Source organism: Rhinolophus sinicus, chromosome 15 (assembly GCF_057876585.1).
Source record: "Rhinolophus sinicus isolate RSI-liver-muscle chromosome 15, RSI-T2T, whole genome shotgun sequence".
NCBI lineage: Eukaryota > Metazoa > Chordata > Mammalia > Chiroptera > Rhinolophidae > Rhinolophus > Rhinolophus sinicus.
In genome coordinates this window covers 95,419,009-95,442,744 of record NC_142515.1, presented here as the reverse complement: position 1 = coordinate 95,442,744, position 23,736 = coordinate 95,419,009, and the positions used below count along the sequence as shown (strand labels likewise).

The 23,736-nt window shown below is 52.2% G+C and overlaps 1 protein-coding gene across 8 annotated transcripts; it reads left to right on the top strand.

The window, feature by feature from the left end:
- The first annotated feature begins 619 nt into the window (after positions 1-619).
- On the top strand, positions 620-22,930 carry KANK2 (KN motif and ankyrin repeat domains 2). 8 transcript variants are annotated; one of them, XR_016019034.1, is made up of 13 exons: positions 620-758; positions 2,008-2,243; positions 3,182-3,296; positions 3,735-4,946; positions 12,632-12,799; positions 12,896-12,998; positions 13,914-14,153; positions 14,789-14,876; positions 15,402-15,621; positions 16,538-16,680; positions 17,030-18,448; positions 18,528-18,617; positions 20,871-22,930. XR_016019034.1 is itself a non-coding variant. In XM_019744910.3 (13 exons), exons 3-13 carry the CDS (start codon positions 3,260-3,262, stop codon positions 20,922-20,924), a joined length of 2,547 nt encoding a protein of 848 aa, XP_019600469.2. In that variant the 5' UTR covers positions 620-758; positions 2,008-2,243; positions 3,182-3,259; the 3' UTR covers positions 20,925-22,930. The 8 variants fall into 8 exon arrangements, 7 of the variants coding, with proteins under 7 accessions (XP_019600469.2, XP_019600467.2, XP_019600468.2 ...); XM_019744910.3 differs by having other exon boundaries at positions 3,744-4,946; positions 18,248-18,448; XM_019744908.3 differs by having other exon boundaries at positions 18,248-18,448.
- The last annotated feature ends 806 nt before the right edge of the window (positions 22,931-23,736 follow it).

Here is a 23,736-nt window from a genome sequence, read left to right as displayed (position 1 = left end):
AACATTTATTAAATCCTTGCTAAGTGCCCAGCCCTGTACTAAAAGGCTCTTAAAAAGACACGTGACTTTTTGCCCTGGGGAAACTCCCACAGGCCCCTGGCTTATGGTCAGTGAATCTTCTCAGCACCACTATCAGGTAGATACATTCTTAACCCCACCTTACAGATGGGGAAACTGAGGCACTGAGCATTGTAGGGTCTGGGAATGGAGCCCAGGTCTCGCCGGCCATGGAGCCCAAGCCTTAGCCACGGCCAGTGCAGCCTCGCACTGACCCAGGCCCCCTACCCGCCCCGCGGCGGTCAGGCCACCGTGTACCAGGCCTGCGCTGGGCCGTTTCCAGCCTTGGGCCGGCTGGGGGAGGGGTGACCTCCCGCCGCGCCCTCCTGGAGCTGGGCCCTGGCCAGCCCCGCCCCCTCCCGCCCTCCGCAGCGGCCCAGCTACAGCCATCGGGGCAGGACCGCGGTGGGGGCCCTGGCTCCGGGGACTCGGGGAGGGGAGGCGAGGGGACATGGCCGGACACCCCTGTGCGCGCACACACACCTGCGGTCCAGGTGCGATCGTGTCCTCGGGCCTCATCCCCTGCAACCGCTGACCGGCCCTTAGGCGACTGGGGGGCGGGGCCGGTCATGAGGGGCGGGGACAGCCCGTAGGGGGCGAGGTAGGGTGGAGCTACCGCGGAGGGCCGGGAGGCCGGGCGGCGGCGCGAGGAGGACGCACGGGCGGCGGGACGCAGGGACGCGGCGGCCGGAGCGCGCGAGGCGAGTAGGACCTGGGGTCGGGTCGGGGTTCAAGTCCGGATCGGGATTGTAGTCACCACCCCAACTCCGGGGCGCGACCTCGCGGGTCTCTACCAGCTGCTGCCTCCAACTCCACCATCTCAGCCCAAACTTTACGGACTTCTGAGTGTCTCGGTCCCCGCGTCTCTGTCCCGTCTTCATCTTTGACCCTCGTCCCTGCTTCTCTCCCCCAGCCCCGTCCTCCTCCATCTGTACCTCGCGCCCTGACCCTCTGCCCCATCACTGCCTCCCCTCTGCCTCTCTTCCCCCATCTCCTTCTCCTCTCTACCTCTTTCCCCCCTCTCTGTCCCCCTTCGCCCTCCTCTGCGGCCGGGCCAGAGCCAGGCCCCAGGCGGCGGGAAGACGGCCGGGCGTCCGGCCGGGCTGGGCCTCGGCCTGGCGGCTGGGCCAGCGTGGGGAGCGGCAGCTGTTTGCCATTAGCCGGGGACCCCGCAGGCCCCGCCCCTCACTGCACGGGCGGCGTCCTCCTCACCCCCTTTTTTGAGGCTAGAAGAGGGCGGGAAGACCCCAGAGATACTCAGGCGGGTCTGAGGGCTTTAAGGAGACCCCGTCGGACATTCGAGCCCACCCGAACCCTGCTCCTTTTCTCTAAGACCCCTATCTTGTCTCCTCTTTAAGTGTCCTGTCTTACTTTCTATCGTCATCTTGTGGCCCTCCCCCTGTCGCCCAGGGGTTCCATAGAGGGAGAGGGGCCTCAGCCCCAGACATCCTCACCCCAGCCCCAGTGTGCTTTCTGGAGTCACCTGCCCTCTGCGAGGGTAGTCAGGTGGCTGGAGACCCCCAGACATCAGTCTCTGTGTATAGGAAATGGGTAAAGGGATGTGGAGTGGGGGTGAGGATGGCTTGGCCCACAGTAGGGGAATCCACCAGGCTTAGGTTCGAATCCGGGACCAGCCACTTTACTCTCCAGTGACCCTGGGCAAGTCACTGCACATTTCTGTGCCCCCAGATTCTCCATCTGTGAAATACGATGGTAACTACCCACCTGATGGGGTTGTCTGATGACTAAATGAATTGCCCAGATAATTTTTACTATTATTTGCCCCACCCCTATCCACCTCCAAGGGCCCCCACAGGATATTCCAGTCCTGCTTCCTGCCTCCAGGATTTCTCGGGTCTCCAGAAAATACTTCTGATCTGTTGTACAGGGGATGAGCCTCCAGGCAGGGGCAAAGCCAAATTTCCTACAATCAGTGACCATGTGTTCCAGGTGTTGCAAGACAGAGAAGTGAGGACAGAGACGAGGAGAGACAGGGAGAGAGAAGTGGAGAGAGACGTGGAGAGACACATGTGGAGAGATGCAGAGAGACCAAGATGAGAGAGAGATAAAGCAAGACGCTAAGCAAGAGACACGCAGGGTGTGAGACAAGGACGAGCTCCGCAGCCCCTGAAGCCCCAGCCCTGCCTTCATGCCCAGCAGGTGCCCCACCTGGCACATCCTCCCAGGTACCCACTGCCCTGGCACCAGCTGTCCAGAAGGGGTCCTCTCTGGTTGCGGAATAAGGCAGGTCCTCTGTAGCAGGGTGGCTGGAGGTCAGACAGCAGAAAGGACGGGGTAAGCTCAGGCAGAGTGTTGGGGACAAAAGGACCCTGGCTAGAATCCAGGGCTCAGGGTCGGTTAGTGAGAGGCCTTGATTGTCCCTCCCCTTTGCAGCCTCCAGGCGTCCCCTCTTACTTCCTCCCTGCACCCCCATGACTTCCCGGGCCACCGCCCGGCTTCTATCCTTGCTGTGCCACCCCCCCAGCCGGACGTGTCCTGGGGGGGCAGGAAGTTCTCCTGTAGCCCGGCTCCGAAACTGTTTATTTTTAGAGAAAATTGTTTCCATAAAGGGGAAAGGCTTTGCTCCTTGTTGCCTCCCCACAACTTTCCCTACACACCCCCCCACCCAGGCTGGCCTGACCCGGCTCTGTTTTGGGGTGCTCTACCCTGAGTTGTAGCTCTCTTTGTGTCCCTGGGTCTCTCTGTTTCATCGGATCCATGCAGGAAGGCTGTCTGTCCCCCTATTACCACCCCAGCCCCCTGCCCACCTCAGCCCCTATAACCAGTTCCTGGCCTGGACTGAGGGGAGGGGGTGCAGGAAGGGTGGAGCGTGTAAGGCTTGGGGCCCCTGGGCTGGGGGCCTTGTGGAGGCGGGGCTATGGGAACAGCTGGAGCCTGTCCAGGGGCTGGACAGATGTGCCGGCAGGCTATGAGGGTTGGTTTCTTTGTTCCAGGCCGTGGGGCCCCCCACCCCTTTCCACCGCCAGGCTGGGTGTATGCCTATGAGAGGGTCCCATACCAGGGAAGAGGGATGTTGGAGGGAACAGTTGGGGGGGGGGCACATTCCCTCCCCTTCCCCTGCAGATCCTTCCTGACTCCAGTCTCCATCTCCCCCGCTCCCCAGGTAAGCCTCAGCCTGTGCTGCAGGTGGTCTGACTCAGGGTCTCCCAGTGACTCTTGAGGAGCATCTGCAGACCAGAGGATGGCCCAAGTCCTGCACGTGCCAGCCCCCTTCCCAGGTCAGGCATCTGGGGAAGAAAGAGCCCTCCCTGCCCAGGGGTTGGAGGTGGGGGTGCTGAGGGGAGATGGCCCTGTCCTGGAGGCCTGAGGGAGGGAAAAGGGACCTGCCCTGGGGCTTAAGGCTGGGGGGAGAGATAGGGCCCCACCTGGGGTTGGGGGTTGAGGATGAGACACAGCCCTGCTCTGAGGGCCGAAATGGGATGAATTTGGCTCTGCCCTGGAGAGTCTGAGAGGGAGACCAGGCCCTGTCCTGTGGGGGGTGGGGGGTCTGAGACTGGAGCTACAGAGGAGCAGGTGAGGGCCTGGGGGGGGCAGGAAGTTCCCCCCGTGGGCTCCCATCCCTTGGGCAAATAAACCTTGACTTTCCGGGGTACATCAGTCTTGCCCCCAGAGGGGACAGCAGTGTTCAGAGGTGCTAGCGTTTCTCCCTGCCCCAGGGACTCCAGGCCCAGCCTCTCCACCCGCATTCCCTGCCAAGGAGACCGACCCTCCCTACTCCGTGGAGACACCCTATGGCTACCGCCTGGACCTGGACTTTCTCAAGTATGTGGACGACATTGAGAAGGGCCACACGCTTCGCCGCGTGGCTGTGCAGCGCAGGCCCCGCCTCGGTTCGCTACCCCGAGGGCCTGGCTCCTGGTGGACAAGCACCGAGTCGCTGTGTTCCAACGCCAGTGGGGACAGCCGGCATTCGGCCTACTCCTACTGCGGCCGAGGCTTCTACCCTCAGTATGGCGCCCTGGAGGCCCGTGGCGGCTTCAACCCCCGTGTAGAGCGCACGCTGCTGGATGCCCGGCGCCGCCTGGAAGACCAGGCGGCTGCACCCACTGGCTTGGGCTCCCTGACACCCAGCGCCGCCGGCTCAACCAGCTCGTTGGTAGGCGTGGGGCTGCCACCCCCGACGCCACGGGGCTCAGGACTGTCCACCCCCGTGGCACCCAGTGCCGGGCACCTGGCCCATGTGCGAGAGCAGATGGCAGGTGCTCTGCGGAAGCTGCGGCAGCTAGAGGAGCAGGTGAAGCTGATCCCCGTGCTCCAGGTGAAGCTTTCAGTGCTGCAGGAGGAAAAGCGGCAGCTCACGGTGCAGCTCAAGAGCCAGAAATTCCTGGGCCACCCCACAGGGGCCCGGGGCCGCAGCGAGCTCTGCCTCGACCTTCCTGAGCCCCCTGAGGACCCAGTGGCACTTGAGACTCGGAGCGTGGGCACCTGGGTCCGAGAGCGAGACTTGGGCATTCCTGATGGGGAGGCAGCCCTTGCTGCCAAGGTCGCTGTGCTGGAGACCCAGCTCAAGAAAGCGCTCCAGGAGCTGCAGGCAGCTCAGGCCCGGCAGGCTGACCCCCAGCCCCAGGCTTGGCCATCGCCGGACAGCCCAGTCCGCGTGGACACTGTCCGGGTGGTGGAGGGGCCGCGGGAGGTGGAGGTGGCAGCCAGCACAGCTGCCGGGGCCCCTGCACAGCGGGCCCAGAGTCTGGAGCCCTACGGGGCAGGTCTGCGGGCCCTGGTGACATCTGGAGGGGCAGAGAGCCCCCTTGTGTTCCGCAGCCATGAGGTGGTGGAGACAGTGTTCCCCGCGCCCTCTGCATCCACTGGCAACATCCACCTGGTGAAGAAGATCAGCATCACAGAGCGAAGCTGCGATGGGGCAGCAGGTGAGCCATAACTGGCCAGGGAGGGTGGTGGAGGGTCCCTCTTTGTTCATCTGAGCAGCAGGGTCCAGCCCCAGCCTTGGCCTTCTGCTAGATAGACTGCTGCCCCTCTCAGAGCCTCTGTCTCTTCATCTGCAAAAAGGGGACAAAATTGTGTCATCGACTCAGTGCAGTAGGAACCATGCAGAGAAATTGGGTATCTGTTAAGGTTTTGTCCTCAGGTTTAGCACATTGTAGGTGTCCAGAAAACAGGAGGTATTTTGGTGGGAGGGTCCCCAAGGCTGTTGGTTTGCTGGGCAAAAATTCTTCCCTCTTTATTCAGTAAGTGGCAGGAACCAATCTCAGACCAGTTTAAGCAATGAAAGGGAAGTGTGTTGTTCATGTAACGTAGTGACAGCTTCAGGCATAGCTGTATCCAGGTGCCCTGAAATCTCTAAGTCTTTTTCTTTTCCTCTGTGCACCCTGGAGGTTTCAGGCAGGCAAACGTGGCCCCACTGCTCTTGGCATCTGCCCTTACAGCTCTGTGAAAGAAGAGCCCCTCAGTCCAAATAGCGCCAATAAAAATTCCAGGGGTGGTGCTCATTGGCTGACTTGGGTCACATGCCTGACACCAAGCTAATCACTGTGTCCCTCACTGCCTAGCAGTGAGAGGCATCCTAAGGGTACAGGAGCCCTACCCAAGTCCTATGGCCAAGTCCTGAGGGAGGAAGGGGATGCTCCCTGAAGGAAGTGCTGAGTCCTCATGCAAAGAAAGGGGATGTGGGATGTGCAGAATGGCAGCTGTCCACCACCGCCGCCCTGAGGCTACTGGGAAAAGCTGCCGGAATGACTCATAATAATGACAGCTGTTCTTTATCGGATACCAGCCTGGTATGGAGTGCTGTGCTAAGTGTTTCACCCATGGAGGAGCTAAAGACGGGGAGCTGTGCAGCCCGACATCCTGGGCTCAAATTCCATTTCTTGCTGTGTCCCTGGGTGAGCAGCTTCACCTCTTTGGGCCTCAGCTTCCTTGTCTGTAAAATGGCATAATAGTCCCCACCTCTAGGGTGCTTGTGAATTAGAGCATAAAGTAAGTGCTCAATCAGTGCTTGTTGCTGCTTCTGCTGATGATTTTCAGGTCAACTCTGTTTATAGTTAGGGAAACTAAAGCTCGGGGAGAAGCTGCACTTGCCCTGGGTCACACAGCCATGGAATAGATGAGCCAGGATCTAAACTCAGGTTGACCTGAACAGCAGGCCTCAGAGGTGGGTCACAGGTCCTCATCCCAGCATCAAATGTCAGGTGGCCAGAGCCCCGTGGTGGGACTGGAGGGCACAGCTGGAGGGTGGGGACCCGACCCAGCTGTGTTTTCTTGCTTCCTCATGTTGTTCCTGGCCAGCTCCGGGCACCACCCCTCTGTTCTGCATCCATCCAAAACACCCAGCCCTGTGACTCTGGCCCCCAGCCAGGGACCCCGCCCGGCCTAACCTTGGGATCTCTGAGAGGCAACCTCCATTCCAGACATGCTTCCCAGGGCAGCCATGGGGCCTCCTTCCTGCAGGACCCACAGACATAGCAATGTCCCCACCCTGTGCAAGCCCCGACAGTTCTTCCTTGTGTCTCACCTTCTCTTGCAGCCAGCCCCAACCTCTGCCTTGCTTGAGTGGAACTGGTGTGTGCTGATTCATTTCAATGTGTACTCATTCAACAAATGTTTATAGAGTAGGGGGTCCTGCCAGCCTGATGTCACCAGATTAATGTGAGGCTTAAATGCATCAATTCGGGTCAAGTGCTCAACAGATAAGTAGTGGAGGCTTCATGAGTTAGTTGGCTTTTTGAACCAAGGTGTGAAAGGAAAGAAGCAGCCAGGTGCCAAAGAGGTGGGAAGAAGAGTGTTCTGGGAGGGGGGGTCACAGCAGGGGGAAAGGCCCGGAGGTGAGGAGGGGCATGGATGTTGAATAAGCTGGAATAGGAGGAGGCTAGAGAAGCAAGGTCCAGGATAGTATCAGGGATTGGTCCCACAGGGCTCGTAGACTGGGGAGGAGCAATATGGGAAATAAAGTGAGATACTACAAGGACTTGACAAGTTTTTGCAGCATGTATTTGCTTAGATGGGTCAGCTAAATACGTAGGTCAGGGAGGGCTCCCTGGAGGAGGAGGCAAGGAGGAGCCCAAACTCTGCCATATAGAATTTGCTCACTGCAGTTGAAGGGTGGGGAGGGTGAGTGGCAGCCTTCCCCTCAGGGTAGCAAAGGTAGGTTAGGGCTACTAGAGGCCTGGAGACGCCCAAGTCCCATCCCTCCACCTGGCAAAGACCCCACAGAGATCAGTGGGAGAAGGGGCATGTGCATCTGTGGGGTCTCTCCAAGACTTGTAAATTTCCTTTGCTCTTGTTCAAAATATTCATATGAAAGCAGGTCGTATTCTTTGTGGAAGCTTTGGGAAGTATGGAAAAATCTAGAACACAAAATAAAACCCCCATAAACCTACCACAGCCCAAACGCAGCTGCTGTCAACACTTATGCTTCTTTCCTTCTGAAATTTTTAACACAGAAAATAATGTATATTTTTCAAGTTTCATAACACGAAGCTGGTGGAATTAGTCGTTTTGCTTTATTTTACTTTTAAAAGCAGTTAGGCAGCCCTTACTGCAGACCAAGGCATTATTTGACTCCTTTTTCATATTTTAATTCATTTAACTTCCCAGCACCTTTATGAAGTGGGATAGTGCTTTTAATCCCCATGTTACAGATGAGGCAACTGAGGCACAGGGAGGTTAAAGGATTTGCCCACGGTTCTCAAAGCCAGGTTTTAAACTCTTTGATTTCTTTGATTTAACATTATCCGAGGAGCATTTCCTCATGTTATTAAAAATTATTGGATGTGCTTTTTTAAATAGCCACATCATCTCTTTACTCTCAAGAGTGCCACGCAGACATCCTTCTGCAGGAACCTTTTATGTCCTCTGATCTGTTTTTTTCAGCACAGGTTTTTAAAAGCGCATTTTTGAGGACCTTGATGTCTGTTACCAAATTGCTTTACACACACACACACAAACACACGCGCGCGCGGCTCAACTCCCTTCCTGCACTGGGTGGCTGAGTAATTTAAATTTTTAATGATTTCTTTGGATTTAAGGATCCCAAACCTGAGTTAATGAAATCCTGCTCATGGCAACCACACCTCTGTTTTTTCGTTTTACTCTTTTTTTCACCTTTGTCTCCACCCTCAATGATGAGGGTTGGTAAATATTTTCAGCTCTGCAGGCCATATGATCTCTGTTGCAATGACTCAGTGCTGCTGGGTTCTTTTTTTTCTTTCAGCTTTATTAAGGTATACTTAATATACAAAAAATTGCACATTTTTAATGTATACATTTTGATGAATTTGGTGCCTCCGTTCTGCCTTTGTAGCATGAAAGCATACATAAACAATCTAGATATAAATGAATGAGTGAGAGTGGATGTATACCAAAAAACGCTTCACATGTCAATACTGAAATCTCACTTCCATATGAATCCTTGTCCCAAATAGAATCCTTCTTTGAATTTTTTTCCAATTATTTAAAAATGTAAAAACCATGCCCTAGAGCCATAGTTTGTCAATCTCTGTGCCATTTACACATCAATTCCCACCCCCACCTCAATATCATTCCTGGCAATCCACCTTCCAGAAGCTTATTTGGGTGTCCTTTAAAAATATGCCCTGTGTTTAATTTCCTAAAATGGTATTGTACTTTAGGGAAAAATAAATCTTGTTCTTTTCTTATTTTTTCCTCTGTTCCCACTAGTTTTGAACTCTCCACCCTGATGTTTATAAATCTGGTTTGACACTTTTAATGCCCTAGTATATGCTACACTTTTCTTATCCGATCCCCCTTTGGTGGGTACCTGGGTTACTTCCAACTCCTGGCTGCTGTGAACAGTGCTGGGGCCATCCTCACTTGCCCCCTCTGGTAGGGTCACTGGGCTTCAGGAGATGCCCAGTTTCAAGATTCTGTCTGATCCTCTCCAGGAGAGCTCTCCCTGTTCACACTCCCATCAGCCCTGCTTGGGTCTGAGGTGCCCATTTCCCCACATCCTCACCAATATACAGTTTTATCTATCTAATTGTTTGCCCATCTGATGCTGGTACAAAGTGGTATCTCCTTGTTTTAATTTGCGCTTCTTTGATTTCTGATGAAGTTGGGCATTACCATATATGTTTAATAAGAGTCCTCTGTGGATTCCTTATTTGTAGGCTTTGTCCATTTTTCTTTGGGCAATTTTGAGAAGTTCCTGGTGTATCCCAGAATAGGAGTTGGTGAACTACAGTCTGCGGGCCAAATCCAGCCCACTGCCTGTTTTTATATGGCTCACAAGCTGAGAATAGTTTTTATGTTTTTAAATGGTTGAACAATATGAAAAGAAGAGTAACATTTTGTGAGGAGCAAAATTATATGAAATTCAAATTTGTAAGAACACAGCCACACCCATCATTTACATACTGTCTAGAGTTGCTTTTGTACCATTTTCAACTGAGATTTTATGGCCCACATAGAGAAAATATTTACTATCTGGCCCTTTACAGAAAAAGTTTGTTTACTCCTATTTTAGAACAATAATCACTTACCCTTTTTAGCATTGTGAATGTCTTCCCCCTGACTGTATTCTTCTGTCAATTAACTGTCTATAAGTTTTTTTAGTTTTTATCCAATAGAAATCTTCATGTTGGATATACTTAAACCCATTGTATTTTTTTAAATTGTTTTCCATTTTTGAGATATAATTGACATATAACATCGTATTAGTTTAAAGTATACAAATTAAGGGTTTGATAAATGTATATATTACAAAATGATCACCACAATAAGCGTAGTCAACACCCATCACCTTACAGAATTATAATTTTTTTTCTTGTGATGAGAACATTTAAGCCCTATTCACCTAGAAACTTTCAAACATATAATACAGTGTTATGAAGTATAATCACCATGCTGCACATTGTTACATCCCCAGATCCCCAGGATTTATCTTATAACTGGAAGGTTATACCTTTTGACCCTCTTCACCCGTCCCGCCCCCTGCCCCTGGCAACCACCAATCTGCTCTTTGTATCAGTAAGTTCAGTTTTATTAGATCCCACATATACATAAGATCACCTCGTGTTTTTCATATATGGTTTGTGCTTTGAGGAATTTTTAAAGGAATCTTTCCCCTTCCTGAGGCCCCTGATATTCTGCTACATTTTCTTCCTGTGGCTTTGTAGTTGTACCTTCATATTAGTCCTTCGGAATTTATTTTCTGTGTAAGGCATGAGATGGGGATCCAGCTTGATTTTTCTTGGCTAGGGGACCTTGCTTTCCCCAACACCACAGACCCACCCTCGACCACTGGTTTGTAGAAACCCCGCTCTTCCCCCCAGTTCCCTCAGGGGACTGTGCTGGGCTCTCTGTCCTCTATTCCTTTGGCTCATCTCTTCCCACAACAATGCCCCTGTGATTGGACTGTTGTGACTTTGGAATGTTTTACTCTCTCCTAGGCCAGGTTTCCCATCTCTGATCTTTTTTGTAAAATTGTCTTTGCTGGTTTTGGACTTTAGTTTTTCCATATAAATTTTGTTATCAGTTTGCCCCATCCCCCAGTGGAATAACAGTAATAAATATCAGTTTTATTATTGTTGTTGTTATTTTAGCAGTGTAGTGTCTGACCTTGAACTCCTCATGCTGGAAGGAGCCACCCTAGCTTTTGGAGGCAGGGCCTGCTTTTCTCTAGGGGCGGAATGGACCATGGTGCTATTCCTTTTTTTTTTTTCATTTAAAAAAAAATTGTTGTAAAATACATATACTATAAAATTTACCATTGCAACCATTTTTAAGTGTCCAAATCAGTGGCATTCAGCACATTTACACTGTTGTGCAGCCATCACCACCATCCATCCTCAGAACTTTCTCGTCTTCTAATGTAAAATTCTGTTTTCACTAAACACTCACTCTCATCCCCCTCCCCCAGCCCCTGGCACTCACCCTTCCGCTTCCTGTCTCTATGGATTTGAGTCCTCTAGGGACCTCCTTTAAGTAGAATCACACAGTATTTGTTCTTTTTTGCCTGGCTTATTTCACTCAGCATAATGTTGCTTTACCTGATTTTGTTACTCTCTGAGGTGTTTAAATCAGGAGCCCTGAGTTTGGGGCATTCACTGCGATTGCAAACTGACCATCTGCCTCAAGACACATTCCACTTGGCCTCATAGTGCTGTTGTTTGTTTGATGTGAATTTAGTGACAAGCTTGTTTTAAAAAAAAACAGGAGATTCATGTTAAAATTCAGTGTGTGTTCTTGGCCCCCACTTGAGTTCAACTCTGACTCTGGGTCAGCCTGGCCCAGCCCGGCCACACCCCGGGCTGGGGTGCTGTCACATGCATTCATGGCCAAGGGTCTCGTCTGTCCTGTGTGCTTGTCCCAAGTATTTAGTCAAGTTGAGTGTCCCCCACGGAATGGAAGAAGTAGTTACTGTGTATGTCAAAAAAGTCTTAACTGTTAAAAGGAATTAAAATGAATTGGTTTGCAAAGCCCTTGGCCAGTGGCAGGAAAGGGATGCCCTGGGAAAGTGGTGACACAGAAGCTGCATGTGGCCTGGGGGGACCTGAGCTGTGCGGAGACTTGGACAGCCACTCACAGTGGCGACTCAACTTTTGTTTCTCGCTCCAGGCTGGTGACCTAGGGCTGGAGCTTCCTGCCAGCCTGTTCCCAGAGGAGACAGGCCTCTAGGGGGTCTGTCTGATGCCCACAAAATCACCATTGTCCTTAGACCAACCTAGGTGGGTTTGCTAAAAAACTGTTGTAAGATATGCACAACATAAGATTTCCCATTTAAACCATTTTTAAGTGTCCAATTCAGTGGCATTAAGTACATTCACATTGCTGTGCAGCCATTACCACCACCCACCTCCAAAACCTTTTCATTTTCCCAAACTGAAACTGCCTGGGTGGGGTTTTAATTTTCATTTTCCAAGAGCCTTATTGTTTCTTTTTTCTGATTATTAAAGTAACATCTGCTTAAAATTAAGTAAAGAAGGAAAAAAGGGGGCCAGATAAAAAATGATATCCTACAGCATAACCTGCTTTTGTAAAAAAAAAAAAAGAATCATATTAAGTTTTATCAAAATATAGTTAACAGTTCTCTTGAATTAACAGATGCTTCTCAAGCACTCTTGATGCGCAGGCATTGGTCTAAGCTCTTCATCCCACCTTACCTTCTTTAGTCTGCACAAGATGCCAGGAAGTAGGAATGTCATTCTCCTGGGGCACAGAGAGGTTAAGTGAATTGCCTGAGGTCACACAGCTTGCTCCCAGGAGTTGCGATTCTCTATAGTGACCACCACATTCGGCTGTGATCAAACCTTGTTTCCAGACAACAGTCAGTATGCTCAGGAGGGTCACGAGCCAGGATTGTGGGGTCACAGGGTGCTCCCTTTCCCTGACCAGCTGTGGGGCAGACAACAAACCGAGGTTGGAATCGGATTCTGCTGCTCACTCGCTGGTGACCTTGGGCCAGCTGTCTGTGCCTCAGTTTACTCAGCTGTAATAGTCCAACTTCTCATGGGCTGGGAAGATTTGATGAACTAATACAAGAATTAGCTCTCCAAGCACCTGGCCCCAGGAAGCAGTTATTATTACTGTTGCTTTGCTGTTGTTACCCACGGTGAGTGCCTCTTTCCTGCCCCTCCAGGTCTCCCACAGGTTCCTGCAGACTCATCCTTAGCACCCCCAGGGTCTGCAGTGGCCTCCTTGGCACAGCCCAAGAAGGACACAGGCCAGGTGCCCACCCTTGATGCCATCAACAGGGAGCCCACCAGGCAAGCAGCCTCACGTGACTCAGAGGAGGCCAAAGGTGCAGGCAAGTGGGGGTAACTGCCAAGAGGGGCAGGGCACAGGAGGCCTAGACACGGGATCTGACTTTGGAAGCCCCTTGTGACACCACTCCTCCCCTTAGGCGGGCCCCCGGTGAGCCTGCGTTCCATCATGAAGCGGAAAGAGGAGCCTGCAGACTCTGAGGCCCACCGAAGGAGCCTCCAGTTCGTGGGGGTCAATGGCGGGTGAGAGGAGCCCCTATCCCATTCCCCTCACTTTCCTCAGCTTCCATCCCTGTTGTTCCTTGGTTCATTCGAGCCCAAGAACGTACCAAGGGCCTGGTCTAAGCCCCTCCTTTTGATTCATTCATTTAACTAAAGCACAGTAGACAGATGAGGAAACTGAGGCACGATGAAGCCAAGGGCCTTGCTGGAGCTCACACAGTGACCAGGAGTCTGTCGCAGTGGTGTGGCTTCAGAGCCTGTGCTATAACCGCTGTGCTGCACGACCCGTGGAAGGTGTCAGGCTCAGCTCCCTGCCCTGATGAAGCTCCCGCGCCAGGGGGCCTCCGGTGGTTGGAGCAATGGGGATGCTCAAGCAATGAGGGATCTCGGAGAGGCATGGATGCCCCCAAGGCAGTCACTGAAGGAGGGGACACATGTGCTGCAGCACAGTAGGAGCTGGCAAAGTGAAGAGAAGGGAGCGAGGGCTCTCCTATTGTAGGGCACAGCCTGAGTAAAGGCTCAGAAGTGGGAGGCATGGAGTGCATTGGGCAGGGACAGTTTGGGGCCTCAAATGCCAGGAAGCTTAGACATTGTCTAGAGGAAGCAAGAAGCTTTGGGGTCCCATTTGCAGGGGGGTGAGGCTCTGAATCAGTAACACCTGTGTAAGGAGCGAAGCATGTGGCCGGTACCAAATGGTAGAAGGGAAAAGCAGTGTCGCTCCCTACGGCATAATCCCAATCACAGCTCATGTTTATCGAGCACTGTGCCAGGTGCTATGAGCCCCGTTCCTGTAGCCCTGTGAGGTCCATACTACCATTGTCCTCGTTTAACAGGTAGGGAAACAGGTCCAGAGAAGCCCAGTAGCTGTGCCCCTCCACTACCATGTCCTGTCCCATCTACAGCATCTTCCCTCCCCTGCCCATCCCTCCTCCCCAGGTATGAGTCCTCCTCTGAGGATTCCAGCACGGCAGAGAACTTCTCGGACAATGAGAGCACAGAGAACGAGGCCCCAGAACCCAAGGAAAGGGTGCTGAGTGTGGCCGAAGCCCCCCAGCTCAGGCCCACAGGGACTGCAGTGGCCAGTACCAGCCGGGAGGAGTGCCAGCTATCTCGGGAGTCTCAGCACGTGCCCACAGCTGAGGGGGCATCAGAATCAAATGCAGAGGAGGAGATCCGGTCAGTTTTCTGAATGGGAGGGATTCAGGTACAGCGCAGGGGTGTGTGTGGGGTGACCACTGCCTCAGATCCCACCATTCAAGCCTTTCGAGGGAACAGCCAATCAGTCATGCACACCTTAGTCTGAACTAGCGAACAAGTGCTTTCTCCTTCTAGGCATCTTGAAGGTCTGGAGACTTTGCTGAAGGGCCTGAAGGGGGCAATTTGGGCTGTTGGGTTAGGATTTAGAGGGCAGGCAAAGTTTGTCCTTCAGCTACCCACCTTCTCTGGGACATTTTTGCCCCACAGGTTGATCCTGTTTATCTCTTTTTTCCCCTGATGAAAAATCTGCCCTTGGGAAAAGATTTTCCATTGCCACTGACCAGTTGAAATAAACTGTGGCCTGTGTGTCCCGTTTCTCTTAGGGTCTGTGTATTCTCATGTCTGCTCCTTGGGGTATAGTATTAAAATGTGTTTTTGGTGAAGGGGGCATCTGAGGGCCCACCACTTGGGTGAGCCCTGGCGGGATTAGGTGCGTGCCGTGGTGGAGAGCATTGAGGCCCTCTCTGCGCACCCAGCCAGATGTGGGAAGTAGGGAAAACCAAGAGGCTGAGATGGGTACTCCCCAGGTAAACCCCCTTGCCTCTCCCTGGCAGGATGGAGCTAAGCCCTGACCTCATCTCAGCCTGCCTGGCCCTGGAAAAGTACCTGGACAACCCCAACGCCCTCACTGAGCGTGAGCTGGTACAGTGGGGCCCCAAGACTGGGAGGGGGGGGCTCCTTCCCCATCACCCAACTGTCTTTTCCTTGTTTGCAATGTCCCCTGTGCCTGTCTCGGGGGCACCCTGGAGCTTGGGGGGGGGGGTGTGTGCTTGAGTCATGGGCCTTGGAGAGGGACCAGGGAGGTGGGGTGGGGCCCAAGGATTATCTCCTGCCGGCAAATCGGGCCTTGGTTTCTGGTCCTTTGGGGGCTTCCGGGAAAGAGCTGGCATATTTCCCTCTCCTGGTATCTACACTTGCCTTCAAAGGTCATACCTGAGATAGAGACATTCACATCTTCCTTTAAGGGGCAGATCTCAATTGCAGTGTCTACACTTCCCTCTAGAGTCCTTGTCCAGGATGGGGATATGACACTTCACTCTAGGGGCTCATGTGGGTGGGGAGCCCACACTCCCTCTGCAAGGCCCTGGTTGAGGACAGGGGCGTCCACACTCACCACCTGGGGCTTTGCCCTCATGCCCCTTCCTCTCCTCCCTGACCTGCATCCAGAAAGTGGCCTACACCACAGTGCTGCAGGAGTGGCTGCGCCTGGCCTGCCGCAGTGACGCCCACCCTGAGCTTGTACGGCGCCACCTCGTCACGTTCCGAGCCATGTCAGCGCGGCTGCTGGACTACGTGGTCAACATCGCCGACAGCAATGGCAACACCGCGCTGCACTACTCCGTCTCCCATGCCAACTTCCCGGTGGTGCGGCAGCTGCTGGGCAGCGGTGAGCCCCGCCAGGCAGCACGGCGGGCCCGGTGGAGTGGGCCAGCGGCCACCTGGTTTGATGGTCTGATGGGGAAGACACTGCCCTCCTAGTCCGATAGGGGAAACTCCACCCTCACACTCTGATGGGGGAGGCACTACCCTGGGTCAGATGCAGGAAATGCCACCTCCCCAGTCTGATGGAGGGAGCCACTGCCCTCCCATTCTGTTGAAAGAGACACTCGCCTCCCAGTCTGGTGGGGCAACACAGGCTCTCCCTGTAGCCTCAGTATTCTGGAAAGGGCAGCTATGGTCTTAGGGAAAACATGAGGCCCTTCCATCATCTGCAAGGAGCCTTGGATATTGGAGGCCACACCTCTGCAACCCTAGTCTGAGGGACGGACATGGCCTCCAGTCCGGGGCTTAGAGAAATGTGGTCCTCAATTCAGCAAGAAAACACTGGCCCTTCCCTAGTCTGACCAGGAATACAGCGTCCCAGTCTGATGAAGGAGGTGGGGCTCACAGTCTGATGGAGGCAGAGGCCAAACTCAAGGAGACTGGCTGTTCCAGATCAATGGCGACACAGCTCCTACTCTCAGCCCCAATGTGGGTGCCAATGTCAGGGGGCCCCAGTCTGATGGAGGAGGCACAGGCCCCACTTTTAGAAGCCACTCATCTAACGGGCTGACACGATGGAGACAGACACCCTGGGGCAGAATGGGGTTCTCAGTCTAAGAAAAGGGAGGAATTAGGCCACACCTAGACTGATGGAGGAGACACAATGCCCAATGTTCATTATGGGAGAGTGAAACAAGGTTCCCATTCTGATGGCAGAGATGTGGGCTGTCCTCGGGGACCCTCCGCCAGCCATGAGGCAGACCTGGCCAGCATCAGCTGGTCGGAGGGCTCATATCCTCCTGTCCCCTCCCTCCCTGCAGGTGTCTGCCAGGTGGACAAGCAGAACCGCGCTGGCTATAGCCCCATCATGCTTACCGCGCTGGCCACCCTAAAGACCCAGGATGACATCGAGACTGTCCTGCAGCTCTTTCGGCTTGGAGATGTCAACGCCAAAGCCAGCCAGGTACGGGCCCTGGGTGCTGCAGACCTGGGCAGCCCTTCCCATGTACTGAGGCCTGGCTATGTGCCAAGCCGAGGCATGATCTCGTTCCAAGGGAGAGTCCCCACTCCACAGACGAGGAAATGGAAGCTCGGAGAAGCAGATCATTTCCTCAAGTTCAAACTAGAGGGGGCAGATTTGAACTCAGGGTGTCTAACTCCAGAGCCCCTTTCTTATGACCTACCCAGGCTGCCTCAGTTGCAGGACCTTCTGGTGGAAACAGGGTGGGATGGGGGTGAGGGAGAACATAGGGGTCCTCAGCCTTTCTTAACCTGACACCGTCCCACATCCTGTTTGGTAATTCATTGGACAGCAGCTGGATGCGGGGAGGCTCAAATGGTGGACACGCAGGCATGGTCCCCACACTCCTGAAGCTCACTAGCCAGCCAGGGGCCCCTGGAGCCACGAGCTTTACAGGCAGCGCAGAGGCTCGGAGTGGGTTTGGACTCGGAGACTGCGGGAAGCCACGAGGGGCGTGTGATCAGGGCAGTAGCGTGGCCTGCTTTCTGGTTTGAAATCTCCCTTTGGCTGCATGTTGGGGAACGGAAGCTGGGAGACTATGGTGGCGACAAGCGTGTGGACGGATGTCCAGGCAGAAGCGCAGGGCAGCCAGGATCCAGTGGGAACAGTGCAAAGAAGAGGGATTTGCAACGGCTTAAACGCAGTGAAGGAAAGAAGCTGTGAGGGTGCATAACAGGAGCAGACCCTGGTTCCTTTTTTTATTGATTTCATTATTTTAATTAAAAATAGTTTTTTAGTGGTTTACTTTTTTTTTAATTGAGGTGAAATTCACATAAGATTAACCATTTTAAAGTGTACAATTTAGTGGCATTTAGTACATTCACAATGTTGTGTAACCATCACCTCTGTCTACTTCCAGAACATTCCATCACCCCTGAAGGGAACCCTGCACCCATTAGCAGGCACTCCCCATCCTCCCTCCCCAGCCCCTGGCAACCACCAGTCTGCTTTCTGTCTCTATGGATTTATCTATTGCGGGTATTTCATATAAATGGAGTCATGTGTCCTCTTTCACTGAGCATGTTTTCAAGGTTCATCCATACAGTAATATGCATTAGTACTCCATTTATTTTTAAGGCTGAATAATATTCTGTAGTATATTATTTGTTTGTTCATCCACTGATGAACCGCAATAATTTCTATTGAGGTTCAACTTATATACAGAAAAGTGTACAAATCTTAGCTCGATAAATTTGTACATATGTTTACACCTGTGACTTAGGCCTCTGCTTTAGGTGGGTGTGGGTATGGGGAGGCAAGTGTCACCTCCCTGAGGAAGAGGCATCTAAGCTGAGACCTGAGGGGTGAGAAGGACACAGCAGGAAGAGGAGGGACCAGCAAGTACCAAGGCTGGACGGTGGGAAATCGGACTGTTTGAGATACAGAAGGAGGCCAGCGAGTGGGGGTGCCGTTAGCATCAGAGTACTCGGGAACCATGGAAGGTTCTGGAGCAGGGGTGTCATGCCTCGGGGCCTGCGTGGTCCATAAGCTTGTTCTGTGCCCTGCCCAGGCAGGGCAGACAGCCCTCATGCTGGCAGTCAGCCACGGGCGGGTGGATGTGGTCAAAGCTCTGCTGGCCTGCGAGGCAGACGTCAACGTGCAAGATGATGACGGCTCCACGGCACTCATGTGCGCCTGCGAGCACGGCCACAAGGAGATCACGGGGCTGCTGCTGGCCGTGCCCAGCTGTGACATCGCGCTCACTGACCGCGTGAGTCCCCACCCCGGTGCACCTCAGGGAGGGTGGGAGCACAGTGCTGGGTGTAATCGTAACAACGGATGCTTTACAGGACGGGAGCACAGCGTTGATGGTGGCCTTAGATGCAGGGCAGAGTGAAATTGCGTCCATGCTGTACTCCCGCATGAACATCAAGTGTTCGGTGAGTCTCCACCCTGGCAGGGCAGGGGGTGGGGGGCTCTGGGAGGGGACAGATGTTTATGAAGAGCTGATGGTGTATGGGACCTGAGCCAGGGACTTAATAGTTAAGCTTGTTAAATTTTCATGGTTCCCCCCTGAGGAAGTGAGTCATGGGGAGCTGAGACTGCATGACATGGTTGGCATGACAGTATTTGAACCCGGATCTCTCTGGCTCCAGATGCATGCTCTTACTCGCCATTCACTCATCTGAGAAACATTTACAGAGCACTCACTGTGTCAGACCCTGGCAGTCATAGCACTGAACAAGACACAGAAGCTTCTGCCCTCATAGAGCAGACATTCTAACAAGAGACACAATAAGCAAATTAGTATATCATTGCCAGGGGTTGGTAAGTGCTGGGAAGAAATATAAAACAGAAGAAGAGGGGTGTGGCTGGTTAGCTCAGTTGGTTAGAGCGTGGTGCTAATAACACCAAGGTTGCCAGTTCGATCCCCAGAAGGGCCACTGTGAGCTGCGCCCTCCTTAAAAAAAAAAGAAAAAAAAACAGGGTAAGAGGGATGGTGACCGACGGAGGAACCATTTTAGACTTTGATAAAGTGGTGACATTTGAGCCAACATTTGAGGAAGTGAGGGAGCAAGTTGTGTGGTTCTTCAGGCAGAAGGGACAGCCCGTGCAAAGGCCCGGAGCCAGGAGCAGGCCTGGTGTGTTTAAGGGGCATCAAGGAGCCCAGTGGGAAGAGATGAGGGCAGGGAGGTGACGCCACAGATCATGCAGAGCCTTGTGGGCCAGTGAGGACTTGGGCTTTCATGCGAAGCATGTCAGTGCATTAGAGGCCATGAGGAGTAACCCTGTAAAGAAACCCAGCCTGTTTAACCCAGCATTTCTCTTATTTGACCACAGAAATCTGTTTTGTTTTGTTTTTTTTTAAAAAAAAACCTTGCCTGCTAGCAAAACGCTTTTCCAGAAGCATAACAGGAGGAGGATGATATTGATACTTGCTGTGTCCTAAATGTCTGATGTAGGACAAAGCCCTTCTAGTCTGATGGAAGAGACAAGTACTTCCAGTCTGATGGACTGTATACTAAGTGCCTACTAGGCATGATTTGTTGAACCTTCCACAATAACCCGATTCAGTTGCATAAAGTACGAATATTATTTCCATTTTTCAGGTGGGGAAGATGAGGCTTATAGTGGTTAAATCCCTGGTTCAAGGTCTCACAGCCAGTAAAAGACAGAGGCCCTGGGGTCAGCCTGACCCCAGACCCTGGGCAGGAGCGTCACCTCCCCCTCCTCATGTCCACCTTGCACTTGCCCCGGCCTCCCCGAGGAACATCTAGGGCCAAGTTCAAGGGTGGCATGGTGGGTGTCAACCAAAACAATTTCCCAAATGGTCTAAGAGAGGGAAGGTTGTGGAGACATACGCCATCCATCTCCACCTGGCTCCGAGGTTCTTCCGAGGCTCAGAGTTTTTCTGGCTTCACTCCCCAGGGTGTCAGGACACCTGGGCCTCAGTCATGGTGCTCGGGATCACCTGGGGATCAGTTTTGGGCCTTGGTTTCCTCAACGGGAAGATGGGGGTGATGAGGCTGGGTGATGACTGATCTGTGGTCCCAGGGCCCACGGACTCCTGAGGGAGGAACCCCAACCCTCCATCACTGTCCACCTGGACCACTGCTATTGCCTCTGCCCTGGTCCCCCTGCTGCCACCCTCACTGGCCCCTCCAGTCTGTTCTCTCCACAGCAGCCAGAGGTCGTGAACACCTGAGTCAGGGCACATCCCTCCTGTTCACAGCCCTCCAGGGGTCCCATCCCACTTGGAGGAAAAGCCAGTCATTCTGCACAACCGCCCTCACCTCCCCCCCACGCTCTTTCCTCTCCCCCTCCCTCACTAAGCTCCAGCCACACTAGCCTTATCACTGCGCCTGCCTCAGGGCCTTTGCACTGGCTGTTTCCTCTGCCCAGAATGCCTTCCTCTATCGCCTTGGCTGGCCCCTCTGCTTCATTCAGCTCAGATGTCCCCTTCTCTGACAACCCACTATCCACTTTCATTCCCTTCCACCCCTTATCTCTGATGAAAATCCTCTACTGTATTAATTTATTTACTTTTTTGAGGCATCTCCCTGACAATGTCGCCTCCTTGAGGCCAAGGGATCATGGCCTCTTGTTCACTCACCACAGCCACGGGGCCAGCCAACAAAGCCGGTGCCTCGTAGGCAAGGATGACAAGCAAGGAATTCTGCTTCTCATTTCAGTTTGCCCCGATGTCAGATGACGAAAGTCCAGCATCATCCTCCGCAGAAGAGTAGCCGTGAGGGGGACCAGCTGGCCCCAGATTAAACTGCCCCTCCTCCCTTCTCCCTCGTCCCTCGTCTCCTCCCTGGCCAGCCCCTTCTCATACCCACCAAGGTCCAAGTCTCAAAGGCAAGTGGGTTTTTCTTCTGCTTCCCAGGAGGAGCTCCCAACAGTGACAAGACTGCAGCTTAAAGCAGGTTTTTCCTGGTGCCCCAGTTCAAAGCAGCTCATATAAATTGGTACCAGTAGCTGACGCTGGGGTGTGGGTTTGTGAAGAACACTGAGAACAATCAGCTGGCAATGATGGATGGAGGAGGGTGAAAGCAAAAAAGACTGTATTTTTTAATTGTCTGGGGAGAGGGGACATCATATTAACTTGTTGCCAAATTTGAAAGTCACTGGAATTGCCTATTTTCATTTTAATCCTGAATGTTACTGTGCACGGGTGGCGTCTGGAGTGGCTTAACACTCCCCTTGCCTTTCTCTCCACCCCCACCCCGCATTTAATTGTCTGGTATATAATAGCATTTTGTCTGCTTCCCCCAGACGGCTTTCTTGGGGGAATTTTCTTCTGGTCTCTTCACAAAATGGATTCTGTCCTTGTCACCTGGGGAAGAAAATTCAGTCCTTCCTTCTGCTTTCTTGCTGCCACTGCCGCCCCCATTCAATTGGCGGGGGGCTCAGGACCCAGCAGCTGAGATGTGTGAGCAGTTCATATCAAGAAATTACCCCGCAGTCCGACCCCTCCCCGCATGGAGGCCCCAGCAAATATTTTCTTAGAAAATCCTTCAAACCTGAAGACAGGAAATGAACCTAGTTCCCAGTGTGGCTGCTGAGTCCCGGGGCTTAGAACCTTGGTTACAGGCCGTCCTCATCCTCCCCGGACTCCAGAATCTCTCTCCTCAAGAAAAAGAAAACAGGGCATGTGCTTGTTGGCAGAGCATGGGGCAGGCTCCAGAAACCCCATGTGTGCACGATTAAAAGTTGGCTGCCCCCGGAGGGCTCCCAGCACAAACTGAAAGAGACAGGGCTTTGCCGAAAACCAAACAAGGGCCAGCTGGGTTTTTTTTAACAACCTACAGGCTTTCCGGAGCTGCCTGGAACGGAGCCTGCTGGAAATGGGGCTCGCCAGCCAGACACACAGTTTCCTTCATGGCCTGTTTTGTCCCCAGAATCTCAATATGGTTTTCTTTCCTGTTCCTATCTTTCGTTGAACCAAAGAAAGAAAAGGGACAGATTCCAAGCCTCGAAAAGTGCCTTGTGATGGGAGTAAGACCCTTAGCTAATAGGTGTCCTGCCCTCTCTTGTCCAGTTCTCAGCTCAGCCACCAGGGTTGGAGGCAGACACCGGAGGACAGATCAGACAGACCCTGAGTGCTCATCCATTAATTCAATCAAGTGAAATGCTGGCTTCTCTCCTAGAGGAGTGGGTTTCTTGGCTTGATGGAGTCTGGCTTGCTTTGATTTTGATTGAAGGAATCAAAATCTTCTTGATTTTGTACCTAAGACATAAGAGCTTGGATGGTCAAAGGGGGGAGGCACCCCAGATTGTGTGTGTGTGTGTGTGTGTGTGTGTGTGTGTGTGTGTGTGCAAGTTGAAGAGAAAACAAAACCCAAGTTGCTTCAGGCTGACCACTGGTATCTGTTGGAAGACTGTATGCAGATTTGAGCAGCTTTGAGAAGCGGTACAGAGTTGTGTGCCTGTGTGTCCTGGCCAGGAGCCAGCGGGTATGTTTATTTTAAGCTTTTAGAAGCAGCTTATTGACCCCACACACACATACACATACTCAGATAAATCCATATTTGTCCCTTTATCCCCCTGTCCCCCGGTACCCCTAGTAGGTTACAGGGGGTCCTACCTTTGTCCCCATCCTCTTCTCACATGTATTCATGACCTTTAACTTCACTTTCCAACCACGGTACGTCCATAAAGACAGTATTACACTTAAATGAAGTATTCCTTTTTGTAATCATTTTTTAGAAAGTAAGGGAATTTAATAAAGCTACCTTATGATAATGCCCACACGTCTGTGTCTGATCTTTGTCTCATTGTATTCCTCTTTTAAGATTTAACATAAATCTTTTTTAGAATTCACTTATTTTGAACAATGTTCAAAGCTACAGAAAAATGGCAAGAATATTACAATAAACTCCCTTACCAGCACTGTCCCATACTGTAGCCACTAGTCACATGTAACTATTTCCATTTAAATGTAAATTAATTATGATTAACTTATGCTCAATAGTCACACTTGGCTTGTGGCTATTGTATTGGGCTTCAGAGAGAGAGAGAATATTGCCATCCTGGCAGAAAGTTCTAACAAACAACCACAGTGAACACCTCAGACAAAGTCTTTACTGATTGTTTTTTCCCTCCGGCAGAAAAATTCATACTGATCGTAAAAAGCAAAATTCAAACAATATAGAAATATTTGGCATAGTGGAGGGTGCCATGGTTTCACTTGGTAGAAATGGCCACCATAGTCAACATTTTTAAGTATCCCCTGCCAAACCTTTTTCTAATAGGATGGATCTTAAAATATTTTGTTCAGGTGTTTTATTTTTTGAGGTATAATAAACATACATTTTGCTGACTCTGGGTGGTGAGATATAGATAATGTATTACAGAATTGTACACCTGAAATCTAACTACTAATGACTGTCACCCCAATAAACTTAAAATAAAATAAAAACAAACATACATTTTGTGCACAAGTCGTGCACAAAAGTGTACAGCTCCATGGCTTTTCGAAAACAGTCATCAGCACCAGGACAGGAAGTGGGGCAACCTGGGCCTGTGGCTGGTCCCCAGTCCCCAGCCCTTCCC